This window comes from Nannobrachium achirus, assembly GCF_963921795.1.
Source record: "Nannobrachium achirus genome assembly, chromosome: 4".
Taxonomy (NCBI): domain Eukaryota; kingdom Metazoa; phylum Chordata; class Actinopteri; order Myctophiformes; family Myctophidae; genus Nannobrachium; species Nannobrachium achirus.
In genome coordinates this window covers 4,153,438-4,167,770 of record NC_137813.1, presented here as the reverse complement: position 1 = coordinate 4,167,770, position 14,333 = coordinate 4,153,438, and the positions used below count along the sequence as shown (strand labels likewise).

Sequence of the window (14,333 nt, the reverse complement as noted above, 5' to 3'; positions counted from 1 at the left end):
TCTGTGTGTTGATCATGTTGTCATTATTCTGGCTATAGTGGAGAGAGAGAGAGAGAGAGAGAGAGAGAGAGAGAGAGAGAGAGATAGAGACAGAGAGAGAGAGAGAGAGAGAGAGAGAGAGAGAGAGAGCAGTGCATCTTTTCCTGATAAAAGGTGTTTGTGGTTCTTAATATTTATACAAATACTGCTATATATACTGTGTGTGTGTGTGTGTGTGTGTGTGTGTGTGTGTGTGTGTGTGCGTGTGCGTGCGTGCGTGCGTGCGTGCGTGCGTGCGTGTGTGCTTGTGCGTGTGCGTGTGCGTGTGTGTGTGTGTGTGTGTGTAGTGTGTTATTGTGCAGATTGTGCTCATTGGTTGTGTACTAGACTGGTGGTTCTGGAGCAGGCGTAGGTTGGTTTCCGCGGGGGTTGCGGTTCGGGGGTTCGGGGGTTCGGGGGGTTCGGGGGGTCAGGGGGTCCGGGGGGTTCGGGGGGTCAAGGACCAGGGGTCAGAGGTCAGACAGAACTACTTCATGCGGGCCAGCACGTCGCTGAAGATGTTGAGGAACATGTGGACGTGATGCTCCTTGAAGACCAGCGAGGGGCGGAAGCGGATGGACGTGTCTCCACAGCCTCCCAGCAGAGCTCCTGTATGAAGAGACAACAACGTTGTTCTGTTATCGCCTGAAACTGTGCCTGTGTCTGTTAGCTTCATCATCAGGGACGTGCAGAGAATGTTAGAGAGGCAGGGGCTGACATTTCTAAAAGGGCCATTTGGTGAAAGTATCAAAAATAGCAGACCTTCAAGCTCACAACGTGTCGCTACGTGTTGTGAGCTTCCCAGCAAGTCATGATGACGTTATGATGACGTCCTCCAGTGACTCCGGTGACGTTCAGAACTAGACCAGATCACAGCCCATATGGGGATGATCTGGACGTCATTACCAGGACGTCATATGGACATGTGAATTATTGTTATTGTTTGTAATGTTAGTTGAAATATGAGCATGTAAGGTTATATTCTGGGACCTGGGATCTGACTAGTTATGATATTTATCTGGTCTTGATCGGACCCTCTGATTAATCCAGGACGTCCGTTTTCGTGAGCAGGATTTATGTTGGTTGAGATCAGGTGATATTCTAGGCCAGATCTGACTAGTCATGGTTTGACTTGATCTGGCCCCAATCGAGACGTCACTGATTGGTCCAGGTCCTGACCGTGCTTGCTGGGTTGGAGGTCGGCTATTTTTGGTGCTTGATACCACACTGAACTAAGCATAATGAAGCCAATACCGGAGTATAACGGCATGGATTTCTACACAGAGAGGGCAATTCTTTCAACATAAGATGCTGCATTAAAGTTCAGGAGAGTTTGGACAAGGCAATTCTCTTGAATGCTGCCTTCAGTTATGGCATGGAAAGAGGGGGCATTTGCATTTCTTTCACCATAGTAAAAAAAAACTGCATTTGTGGTCTGGAGAGGGCACTTTTTTAACAGACGGATAAAAGGGCAGGGGCTCAAGCCCCCTTTGATGTCTATGTCTGTCCATCATGTTAATAAACTGTGTCTCTTAGCTCTAAGGCGGAAACCTCCAAACTCCATATACGGTGTGCATGTATTGTGTAAATAAACTGGGTTAACACATTTTAGTGTAGTACAGTACATGTACAGTACAGTATGTAACAACATATTTGTTTTTGTAATTTTTGAATAATATTTGACTTTTTTCAGACAGGTCAGGCCTAAATGGGTTAAAGTTGTATTGCTTGTATGTCTTGTACCAAAATAAAACAACATTAAATAGAGCAGTGAAGTGTGACGTAATTTACACATCCTACTTGGTTCGCGGTTTTCTTCCCCCATTCTGAATTCCCATAGACCTTTTTCATATTGCGTCATATAAGAACTGTGTTCCAATTATAAACAATTATCTGAGTGGTTTGACTCATATGGATATGAAGAATCAACTGATGGTGAAAAAAACGCTAATGTTACTGTCGCCCAATTAGTTACATTTTCGCTAGAAACAGGCTTTATCACTTATGAGTGACTGACTATCATAAACCATACAGAGCCAACTCGCCGAAAATATCACAAAGGCCGTTTGTTTATTTTTGGACCACAATGCTTGTATGAGACGATTTAAGATGACCCAATGTTATTCTCCATAGAGAATTATTTCTGTGGAACTGGGGGATGAGCGAGTCACTTGACTTCACTGTTCTATAAAATCATTAACTGTAGTTTGTGGGGCCAAACAACACACCACCACACCTACAGTACAGTATGTGAATGGTGCAGAATGAAGAGACTCACCCTTGTTCCTACACATCTGGATCAGTTTGTTCCTGGTGCCTTCGTTACACACCGTGATGGCACAGAACGTCCCCTGTCCCCTGGCTCTGCTCAGGATCATGGGGTACTGGTTCTGGAGGATAGAAAAAACACCCAGAGCTCTCACTCAGACTGTGTATAACAGGGGTCCTCTAGGGGGTCCTCAGAGTTACTACTGGGGGGCCGCCAAATCTTTGTGTGATAGGATGATTCTTTTAGATTAACAACTTGAACCCTTGCATCCCTATTCTCAGGAGACCTTTGGCCTAAAATAGCAGATCTACAAGCGCTCAACGCCTCGCAGCGCGAGGCGTTGAGCGCTTGTAGATCGGATATTTTCTGCAAATAGGTTTGGTGTGGAGGTAAAAAAAAAGAGCAGACCAAGTACCGAGAGATAGGTCAAGTTTACAAAGTATCGACAATTTAATGATTAAATGTCTGATAAAACACATTAACACAAATCTAACATACACATCAAACAAGTCTATGAATCTATCTATGAAATCGATGAACACAATTTTAGACATGTAGTGGGGGTCCCTCCCTGCTTCATCTCTCTCTCAGCTAAGGGGTCCTTGGCCTGAAAACGTTGAAGACCCCTGGTATATAATGAACTGGCTCTGAAGGACACAACAAACCCAGAGCTCTCACTCAGACTGTATACAATGCAGTTTGCCGGGTGCACAACACATGCTCACGAGGTTTCGGCAACAAGCTGGCTTGGCGTCGAAATGCATCCGTGTACGCTGTGACTGTGCGTCTATGAATCAAAAGTAGCAGAAGCACTTGGGAGAGCTGGCTATTGCTTCATTACTGTTTCTGTAGACCCACGTTGCACACAGGCGGACTGATGAGCACATTTCTATTCATCCTCACTCACACATTGACACAGACACACTCCCGGGGCACCAACCTGCAGCTCAGTCAGTCCGTTCAGTAAGGATAATAAAGGTATGTATCTACCAACCTGTTCAGTAAGGATAATAAAGGTATCTATCTACCAACCTGTTCAGTAAGGATAATAAAGGTATCTATCTACCAACCTGTTCAGTAAGGATAATAAAGGTATCTATCTACCAACCTGTTCAGTAAGGATAATAAAGGTATCTATCTACCAACCTGTTCAGTAAGGATAATAAAGGTATCTATCTACCAACCTGTTCAGTAAGGATAATAAAGGTATCTATCTACCAACCTGTTCAGTAAGGATAATAAAGGTATCTATCTACCAACCTGTTCAGTAAGGATAATAAAGGTATCTATCTACCAACCTGTTCAGTAAGGATAATAAAGGTATCTATCTACCAACCTGTTCAGTAAGGATAATAAAGGTATCACTATCTACCTACCAACCTGTTCAGTAAGGATAATAAAGGTATCTATCTACCAACCTGTTCAGTAAGGATAATAAAGGTATCACTATCTACCTACCAACCTGTTCAGTAAGGATAATAAAGGTATCACTATCTACCTACCAACCTGTTCAGTAAGGATAATAAAGGTATCACTATCTACCTACCAACCTGTTCAGTAAGGATAATAAAGGTATCTATCAACCAACCTGTTCAGTAAGGATAATAAAGGTATCTACCTACCAACCTGTTCAGTAATGATAATAAAGGTATCTATCTACCAACCTGTTCAGTAAGGATAATAAAGGTATCTATCTACCAACCTGTTCAGTAAGGATAATAAAGGTATCTATCTACCTACCAACCTGTTCAGTAAGGATAATAAAGGTATCTATCTATCTACCAACCTGTTCAGTAAGGATAATAAAGGTATCTATCTACCTACCAACCTGTTCAGTAAGGATAATAAAGGTATCTATCTACCAACCTGTTCAGTAAGGATAATAAAGGTATCTATCTATCTACCAACCTGTTCAGTAATGATAATAAAGGTATCTATCTACCTACCAACCTGTTCAGTAAGGATAATAAAGGTATCTATCTACCAACCTGTTCAGTAAGGATAATAAAGGTATCACTATCTACCTACCAACCTGTTCAGTAAGGATAATAAAGGTATCTATCTACCAACCTGTTCAGTAAGGATAATAAAGGTATCTATCTACCAACCTGTTCAGTAAGGATAATAAAGGTATCTATCTACCAGTCTGTTCAGTAAGGATAATAAAGGTATCTATCTACCAACCTGTTCAGTAAGGATAATAAAGGTATATATCTACCAGTCTGTTCAGTAAGGATAATAAAGGTATCTATCTACCAACCTGTTCAGTAAGGATAATAAAGGTATCTATCTACCAGTCTGTTCAGTAAGGATAATAAAGGTATCTATCTACCAACCTGTTCAGTAAGGATAATAAAGGTATCTATCTACCAACCTGTTCAGTAAGGATAATAAAGGTATCTATCTACCAGTCTGTTCAGTAAGGATAATAAAGGTATCTATCTACCAACCTGTTCAGTAAGGATAATAAAGGTATCTATCTACCAACCTGTTCAGTAAGGATAATAAAGGTATCTATCTACCAACCTGTTCTGTAAGGATAATAAAGGTATCTATCTACCAACCTGTTCAGTAAGGATAATAAAGGTATCTATCTACCAACCTGTTCTGTAAGGATAATAAAGGTATCTATCTACCAACCTGTTCAGTAAGGATAATAAAGGTATCTATCTACCAACCTGTTCAGTAAGGATAATAAAGGTATCACTATCTACCTACCAACCTGTTCAGTAAGGATAATAAAGGAATCTATCTACCAACCTGTTCAGTAAGGATAATAAAGGTATCTATCTACCAACCTTCAGTAAGGATAATAAAGGTATCTATCTACCAACCTGTTCAGTAAGGATAATAAAGGTATCTATCTACCAACCTGTTCAGTAAGATAATAAAGGTATCTATCTACCAGTCTGTTCAGTAAGGATAATAAAGGTATCTATCTACCAACCTGTTCAGTAAGGATAATAAAGGTATCTATCTACCAACCTGTTCAGTAAGGATAATAAAGGTATCTATCTACCAACCTGTTCAGTAAGGATAATAAAGGTATCTATCTACCAACCTGTTCAGTAAGGATAATAAAGGTATCTATCTACCAACCTGTTCAGTAAGGATAATAAAGGTATCTATCTACCAACCTGTTCAGTAAGGATAATAAAGGTATCTATCTACCAACCTGTTCAGTAAGGATAATAAAGGTATCTATCTACCAACCTGTTCAGTAAGGATAATAAAGGTATCTATCTACCAACCTGCAGCTCAGTTAGTAAGGATAATAAAGGTATCTATCTACCAACCTGCAGCTCGGTCAGTCCGGTCAGTAAGGCGTGTCCAGAGCGCGTCACCTCGTCCAGGAGGTTCTCTCTACGGATGACGTTCAGGACCTCACACAGGTACAGGTTCTTGGACGGGTCGCCCATCCACGTGTTGAAGATACGATAGGCCTGCACGGGAACAGCATCACACACAGTGTCAGGTCAGTAGGAGAAGACTAGCTTCACTAGGTTATTAGAGGGGAAGACTAGCTTCACTAGGATATTATAGAGGGAACAGCATCACACACAGCTTCAGGCTAGAGGGGGAAGACTAGCTTCACTAGGATATTAGAGGGGGAAGACTAGCTTCACTAGGATATTAGAGGGAACACACACAGCTTCAGGTCGGTGGGAAGACTAGCTTTACTAGGATATTAGAGGGGGAGACTAGCTTCACTAGGATATTAGAGGGAACAGCATCACACACAGCTTCACACACAGTGTTAGGTCAGTGGGAAGACTAGCTTCACTAGGATATTAGAGAGAACAGCATCACACACAGCGTCAGGTCAGTGGGAAGACTAGCTTCACTAGGATATTAAAGTGATCATTGGTCACATGAGTGTGACACATGGCCAAAAGTCAATCAATTAAACAAATAAACTGTGTGTGGTGGAATAGTTTTGCAGTATGAACCTTCTCTAACTGCACTTCAATCTTCATGTAGAACTATATAATACAGGGGTGTCCAAAGTGTGACCTGGGGGCCAAATGCGGCACACACACACACACACACACACACACACACACACACACACACACACACACACACACACAGCGTTGCCAAAAAGCAACGCTGGGCCTTGCAGGGTTAAAGAATCGGCCTCATGGTGGCGCTAGAAGAGGGCCATGTGAGAAATGAGGGGTGGAGGTTGTGGTTTGGCAGCCAAGGAGTGTAACGTATTAAATATATGAACCTTCTCTGACTGCAGCTCGTTCTTCATGTAGAATCCTCCGGTCAGCAGCTTCTTACTGAAGGACACGATGTCAGCGGGGTCGTCCAATCCCCAGTGCTCGTGAGCCCAGAACTTCCCTGTGGCTCCGCCTCCCGTCTGGACCTCGTCCACGAGGAACGCACAGCCGTGCTGAGAAGAGACGGAGAGATAACGTTATGCTGGGATGAAGAGACAGAGAGAGAACGTTATGCTGTGATGAAGAGACAGAGAGAACGTTATGCTGTGATGAACATAGAGGTAGGACCATAGACTGTAAAAACATATGGACGGCGTTAAGCCATTGGTTTCTATGCTGCGAAAATTATGCTTTTTTTGTCCCTTGTACGGATGCCGCCATCGTTGTAGAAATCAACGTTCATTGGTAGAAATGGTACCATCTCGAATGCTATTGGCTGCCAAAGGTCACGTGCAACCGCAGGGATTCTTGGGAGAATGTGGTGTTGAGCTTCCCAAATAAAGCACACAAAGAAGAACCATCACAAGCCTATGATCACAAAGCCCCTCCTACAGCATACCCTGCTTTAACATCAAATATAACATGAATTGGACCATAGTTTCACAAAACGCATATCATGGTGATTGAAACGAGGCTTTAAACTAGCGACAGGAACCATGAAGTACTTATGAAAATGTTTATTAAGGTAAGAAAATCAAATGTAAAAGTTCAGGGGAATAGATCCTTCTGTTGCTTCTGGTACCAGAACAGCGCAACTAGCGGCCAATCATAGGAACTTTTAGTTCTGTGTTGCTTGATGATAAATCCTGACGCCTGCCCCACTGGGCAGAACGCTAGCTTTTTATATCTGTGTTTGTAAGCTCCTCTAACGCGAGGGTTCTCAATGCGGGGTCCGTGGACCTGCAGAGGTTCTTGAGGGGGTCCCGGGGGTTCCCCAGAAAAAATAAGGAGCAGTTTAACTACTTTAACCCTTTGGCTATTCAAAAAATAGCAGATCTACGTGCTCACAACGCGAGGCGCTGTGAGCACGTAGATCTGCTATGTTCACAATAGAACCATGTTATGGTGAGGGTTACTTTTGTTTCTACATCCATGTTTCTCAATCTTTTTTGGCTTGAGTACCCCCTTTCCCAGATGTTTTAATCCAAGTACCCTCTTTACCTGACAACGTTTTCCTAACTAGTGTTACCATGATAACCCCCCATTTCAAGAATATAATGTCGCAAATAAGAAAGGGAGTGAGAATTTCAAACAATGCCTCCTGAACACTGTGGCCATAACATTTCAGTCCAGTTTTCTGGTCAATAACTTACATTCAAACATCATTCAAACACATCCCAGTTTCCTGGTACCATGTAATTTGGGTTAGCAACAGGTCAGGCTCACAACATGTTTCTCCAAGTGTCATCATTAAACATAACATAATGTATAGGCCTACTTCTATTTTTTTTCTTTTTTGGGGGCATTTTCGGAGTACCCCCTGCAGTACCACCGTGCACCCCTACCCACGTACCCTCATTTGAGAAACACTGTTCTACTAGCCCGGCAGCTTAAGTCAATTCTTTTGGAAGAATCGTTCACTTTGTGATACAAGCACCACATTTTTTTTCCTCTGGACCTACTTTTTCCGAAAAGCAAGTTCAAGCCACTCAAATGCAATATGGGCATGTTGGGCATTTACTATACAGGAAAAATATACAAAAAATAAATCTGCTTTAAGTAGCATGTGAGGGGTCAAAATAGGATTTTTTTATGATTCTGAATCCAATGCAAGCATTTGTTTTGCACAAAAAAACATTCCTTGGGCTAGAAAGGCCCCCACAAAGCTATGGTTTAGTGATGAGTCATCACTTTTCATGGTGGTTTTCACGGTTTTGTGGGGGCCTTTCTAGCCCAAAGAATGTGTTTCATGCTAAACAAAATGCTTGCATTGGATTCAAAATCATATATTTTTTTCCTGTATAGTAAATTCAATTGGACCCCAACCTTTTTTTTTTTGACTTGACTTTTTTAACTTGCTTTTTGGAAAAAGTAGGTCCAGAGGAAACATTATGCAAAATGTGGTGCTTGTATCACAAAGTGAACGATTGTCTTACTAAGGTGCCGGGCTATACATGGCTGTGGTCATATGGTTGTTGTTACCTTGGCAGCGATGTCTCGGAGGCCGCTGAAGAAGTTGGGGCTGGCGTGGTTGTCTCCGCCCTCCGCCTGGATGGGTTCGATGATGATGCCCGCCACGGGCTTCCCCTTCTGCCTCCACTTCACGATCAGGTCCTCTGTCTGGCTCACACACGCACACACACCCAAAAGTATTTAATTTCATTACATAACATTTATATAGCTCTTTTTTCATCCACAAACAGGGGTGGCAGTGGCTCAGGGGTAGAGAAACCGTCATTAGAACATGGAGGGTTCCCAGTTCAATCCCAGGCTCTCCCAGAGTTAGTGTCTGGGGGAGCACGCACACACTGACAGTGGAAGCAACCACGCACGGTACTAACATACTTATCGGAACCAGTTAGGGGTTCCGTGTCTTGCTCAAGGACACTTAGTGCTTCCACACAAAGCCAGGAGGACGAGCCTGGACTCGTACCGGGGACCTTACGGTTCCCAGATGACCATCACTCGTCACCTGAGCTACTGCTTTCAGACCGAATCCGTGGACACGCAGCCTAAACGTATAGAACGCAATTCTGTTCGCCACGGCTCCAACACGTAAGTGTTGTATTTCCCTGTCATTTCCCACAGCCACACCTATACGCAGAGCAGCACTGCTTTTATTGGTTTCACAGAGCTCACGGACGGATAAGATTTGCATGAAGATGGTTGAGATGGACTTTATTCAAATTAGATCTGTCCTTGTCAGTCCGTCACATACGGGACATCAGCGAGAATCGCACATTGCCGTATCGCACATTGGAAATGAATGGGATGCGTGCGTTCACACGGATTTCACTGAGTTTATGTGAAAGAAGCTTCACCTCATCACACGCACACACACACACACACACACACACACACACACACTCACCTCCTCCAGGCAGCGCGCCTCCTCCTGTGCGTTCTCACGTGCGTTCTCCTCCAGAGGGTATTTGAGCTGGGGGAAGGGCGCCATGGGCCAGTCGAAGGATGGGATGTCCACCTTATGGATGGCTTTGGAGTGGGTGGTGGCCAGACAACCTGTGGATGGGCCAATCAGAATGAGCCATGTTACTGTGTTAATAGCTCTACATTCTGGTGGCCAGACAACCTGCATGTGGATGGACCAGTAGACTATGAACCATGTTACTGTGTTAAAAGAAGTGCTGAATAGCTCTACATTCTGACAACCTGCATGTGGATGGACCAGTAGACTATGAACCATGTTACTGTGTTAATAGCTCTACATTCTGACAACCTGCATGTGGATGGACCAGTAGACTATGAACCATGTTACTGTGTTAATAGCTCTACATTCTGACAACCTGCATGTGGATGGACCAGTAGACTATGAACCATGTTACTGTGTTAATAGCTCTACATTCTGACAACCTGCATGTGGATGGACCAGTAGACTATGAACCATGTTACTGTGTTAATAGCTCTACATTCTGACAACCTGCATGTGGATGGACCAGTAGACTATGAACCATGTTACTGTGTTAATAGCTCTACATTCTGGTGGCCAGACAACCTGCATGTGGACCAATCACTGGCTTAGAGGTAGAGTATGAGCCCAGTGGCGTCAGTTCAGCAAAAGCTAGGGTATGGCAAAGATGGGAGTCCTCATGGAAAATATGCAATACATTTTGGATAACACGGTTCTATTGTGAAAATAGCAGATCTACATGCTCACAACACCTCGCGCTGCCAGGCGTTGTGAACAATGAGCATGTAGATTGGCTATTTTCACAATGACTGAAAAAAATATATACTTTTTTCAGTTTTTTACACAGGTTTCTACGGTTTCTTGGGCTGGATATGGCAGCCTGGAACGTTTTTTTCAAGTGCAGCTAAACTTGGCATGTTAGTAAATGTGCCACAATTAACAATAATGCATTGCACCTGTGCAGCTGACCTGCGGAACCTGGTAATATACCATTTTGTCAAGATGGGGAGAATACAAGTGTGGAGAATATCATTATGATACCTTGTTAAAGTGACCATTATGTTAAATTTTGCATTTGTAGTTATTTTACTGTAATTTAACAACATAATAACCAGCGCAGATAGACAAAGAGACATTCATGGATTTATATTTAAAAGTAACTTATATTTTCCCCCCTGGACCCAGGGTATGGCAGCTGCATACAGTGGTTGTTTGGCACTCGGCTTCGCCTCGTGCCACAACCCTGAAACAGCGGTAAATCAGCCAACAACCCACTGGCTTACTTTTACCAGACAGGACCCAGTGAACAGAACTCACCCAGTGTTCTGCCATGGAAGCCCCCACTGAAGGACATAATACTGAGGTCAGGACAACCTGGAAGCTGGAGTAGAAAGACAAGACAATGATATACAGTAGATATACAGTAGATATACAGTAGATATACAGTAGATATACAGTAGATCAGGGGTTCCCAAACTTATTTATCTCAGGGCACCCCATACATTTTTTTTTTAATCTGAGGCACACCTACATTATCATTTTCACTCCCAGCACCTTATATTTATAGCATATTGTCGTTGTCGGGTGGAAACCTTTTATGTCCAAAACCGTTAGTTTTGTATTTAACATCTATAAAATGTACTGAACGAGTGAAAACAGCAGATCTACAAGCACACAACATCGCGAGGCGTTGTGTGCTTGTAGATTGGCTGTTTTCACTAGTCTTGTGCGACAGTCTTGTATGATGAAGCAGGGCTTTGCTTTACCAAAACACATTTGAAACTTGGAGATACGAGGTTTCTGCCCGACAGTGACGATATTTAAGTGATTATGCTGCGAGGAAAACGTTGAGATAACAGCCATAGAACTGACTGTTGATCTGTCAGTGCAGCATGGAACTCACCTGGTTGATCATGCAGGAGTCCAGTTCTAACTCACTGGGTTCACCGTGCCCTCGCTCCTTGTTCTATAACACACACACACACACACACGCACGCATGCACATTGCACACACAAAGGTAAACATTCAGCTTTAATGTACTTACGTCATGACATTTAATTGAATTAAACAGATGTTTTGTGAGTAAGCTTGCCAGCCAGGTTAGCAACTCAGGAAATGAATACAATGTAAGTGACACATTGCTGTTTACATGTAAATACAGTTACTGTATCGTTAAACATCTACCCCAGATATATGAAATATGGCACTCACTCTATACCAGATGAATATGACTGTGTATTCTATCAACACTCACTCTATACCAGATGAGTATGACTGTATTCTATCATCATACTCACTCTATACCAGATGAATATGACTGTATTCTGTCAACATACTCACTCTATACCAGATGAATATGACTGTGTATTCTATCATCATACTCACTCTATACCAGATGAATATGGCTTTGAAGGCGTTCTCGTTAGAACAGGAACCACAGGCCATGGTCTGGACCCGACTCATCCCTCTGGGAGCAACCTGGGAGAGGAGGAGGACAGAGATGAGAGGAGAGAAGGAGGGAGGGAGACCATAGTGACTTAAAACCGCCAGAGCTTAAAGTCCCTGTTTTGTGTCTGTGAGAGAAAGATTATGTTTGCCTTAAAACCCATCATGCAGTGAGTATGCAGTGAACACTCTACCAGTAAACAGCTATGATAACAAGTCTCTTTAATGACTCCTATATAAATAATAACCATACTGCATATAAAGGATTACATGATACAGTACATACAATTGTAGTGGTTCTCAAAGAGACGTTACTCTGGATTACTCGAGAGAGTTCCAAATGGACCTTTATACGGGTCTGTAACTCTGACAGTGTCCAAGTGGAACCAAAACGACCCTTTACGGTAGACTGGCACGACCAGGCCAATCAGTGACTGCGTTTCAACTGAACAGTGAAATACAGTCACTGATTGGTCCGGTCATTTTCTGATTTCTCATCCTCGCTCCCTATGGGTTGAAGTCCAGACTGATAGCGTGGAGGAACGCCTGAGTGAATCCACGTTATCAGTCTGGCTTATGCCAGGATACCATAAGGGTCCATTTGGTTCCACTTGTAAACTCTCAGAGTGTACAATGTAATGTATTGTAACTGTACAGCAGACGCGAAGTCCACAAAACCAGCTCTGACAGGGTGATAGAAGCCGGTTCCAGAAACCGTTCCACTCACTGTTTGGATCCGGATCCTCTGGTTCTGGATCCAGTGGCGTCAGTTCAGAAAAAGCTAAGGTATGGCAACATGACTGGTGTCTTGCACGCGTGCCTTTGCGCGCGTGCAATACACCAGTCATGTTGCCATACCTTACATACATTTATTTTAAGAATTTAATTTTTCTATGGTTTCTTGGGCTGGATATGGCAGCCTGGAACGGTTGTTCAAGTGCAGCTAAACTTGGCATGTCAGTAAACTTGGCCACAATCTATACTATAATTTTGCGAATGTCTGAGTGAGTGAGTGTCTGTCTGTCTGTCTGTCTGTCTGTCTGAAACAGCGTTTCTCCTCGGTGGCTGGAGCAATTGATCTGAAATCGCATCACCATTAGCATATGAACACACCTGACATAACTGTGAAGCCCGTTTGTCACTTTCACGAATCGTATGCTGTATATTAGCATTTTTATGGTGTATCTACTATCTATTCTGCATCTAGCTTGAGGCTCATCTATTCTGCATCTAGCATGAGGCAACATGTTTAACCAGCTCTCTCTCTCTCTGTGTGTGTGTGTGTGTGTGTGTGTGTGTGTGTGTGTGTGTGTGTGTGTGTGTGTGTGTGTGTGTGTGTGCGTGTGTGTGTGTGTGTGTGTGTGCGTGTGTGTGTGTGTGTGTGTGTGTGTGTGCGGGCGGGTGGGCGGGCGGGGGTTAGCCATTAAACGAAACGGGTATTTCTTACATTGATGCTCCTACATATTATCATGCAAGCACCAGTTAAAGTTACTTTCCATCCCTCATATACTGTATGCACAGTGCACATCCCATAACCCACACACTGCACATCATTTTGGAGCTCATATCTTTGAACGGGTAAGGGCTAGTTAACAATAATGCATTGCACCTGTGCAGCTGACCTGCGGAACCTGGGAATATACCATTTTGTCAAGATGGGGAGAATACAAGTGTGGAGAATATAATTAAAATACCTTTTTAAAGAGACCATTTTGTAAAATTTTGCATTTGTAGTTATTTTAATGTAATTTAGAAACATAATAACCAGCACAGATAGACAAAGAGACATTCATGGATTTATATTTAAAAGTAACTTTTATTCTCCCCCCTGGACCCAGGGTATGGCAGCTGCATACCCCTGCCATACCCAAATGACGTCCCTGTCTGGATCCCAAGGTTTAAGTGGTTAAGAATCGGTGGCTATAACAAAGGTTGTGTGTGTGTGTGTGTGTGTGTGTGTGTGTGTGTGTGTGTGTGTGTGTGTGTGTGTGTGTGTGTGTGTGTGTGTGTGCGTGCGTGCGTTTTACTGACCGACATAAGACTTTCTGAGAGTTTGTCTGGGAAGCTTTCTGGTGGGAGGATACCGAGAGCTGGTCTGTTGACGAACGCACTCTGAGAGAAAAGACACAGGCAGATAATTAATACATGGAACATAATTATAGTTATGAAATACATTCTATCTGCACCACTGACTGTCATACTGACACACACACACACACACACACACACACACACACACACACACACACACACACACACACACACACACACACACACACACACACA

The 14,333-nt window shown here is 43.1% G+C and overlaps 1 protein-coding gene across 1 annotated transcript in view; it reads right to left on the bottom strand.

Annotated features, from left to right (window-relative positions):
• Positions 1–452: 452 nt before the first annotated feature.
• abat (4-aminobutyrate aminotransferase) overlaps positions 453–14,333 on the bottom strand; it is a 37,359-nt gene continuing 23,478 nt past the window's right edge. Inside the window, exons 6-15 of the mRNA XM_080724933.1 lie at positions 14,079–14,159; positions 11,988–12,080; positions 11,505–11,567; positions 10,919–10,982; positions 9,545–9,693; positions 8,656–8,793; positions 6,519–6,686; positions 5,584–5,730; positions 2,297–2,408; positions 453–627 (exon numbers count right to left, since the gene is read on the bottom strand). Of these exons, the coding sequence (XP_080581059.1) occupies positions 506–627; positions 2,297–2,408; positions 5,584–5,730; positions 6,519–6,686; positions 8,656–8,793; positions 9,545–9,693; positions 10,919–10,982; positions 11,505–11,567; positions 11,988–12,080; positions 14,079–14,159 (1,137 nt within the window). The 3' untranslated portion in view covers positions 453–505. The remainder of the gene's footprint in view (positions 628–2,296; positions 2,409–5,583; positions 5,731–6,518; positions 6,687–8,655; positions 8,794–9,544; positions 9,694–10,918; positions 10,983–11,504; positions 11,568–11,987; positions 12,081–14,078; positions 14,160–14,333) is intronic.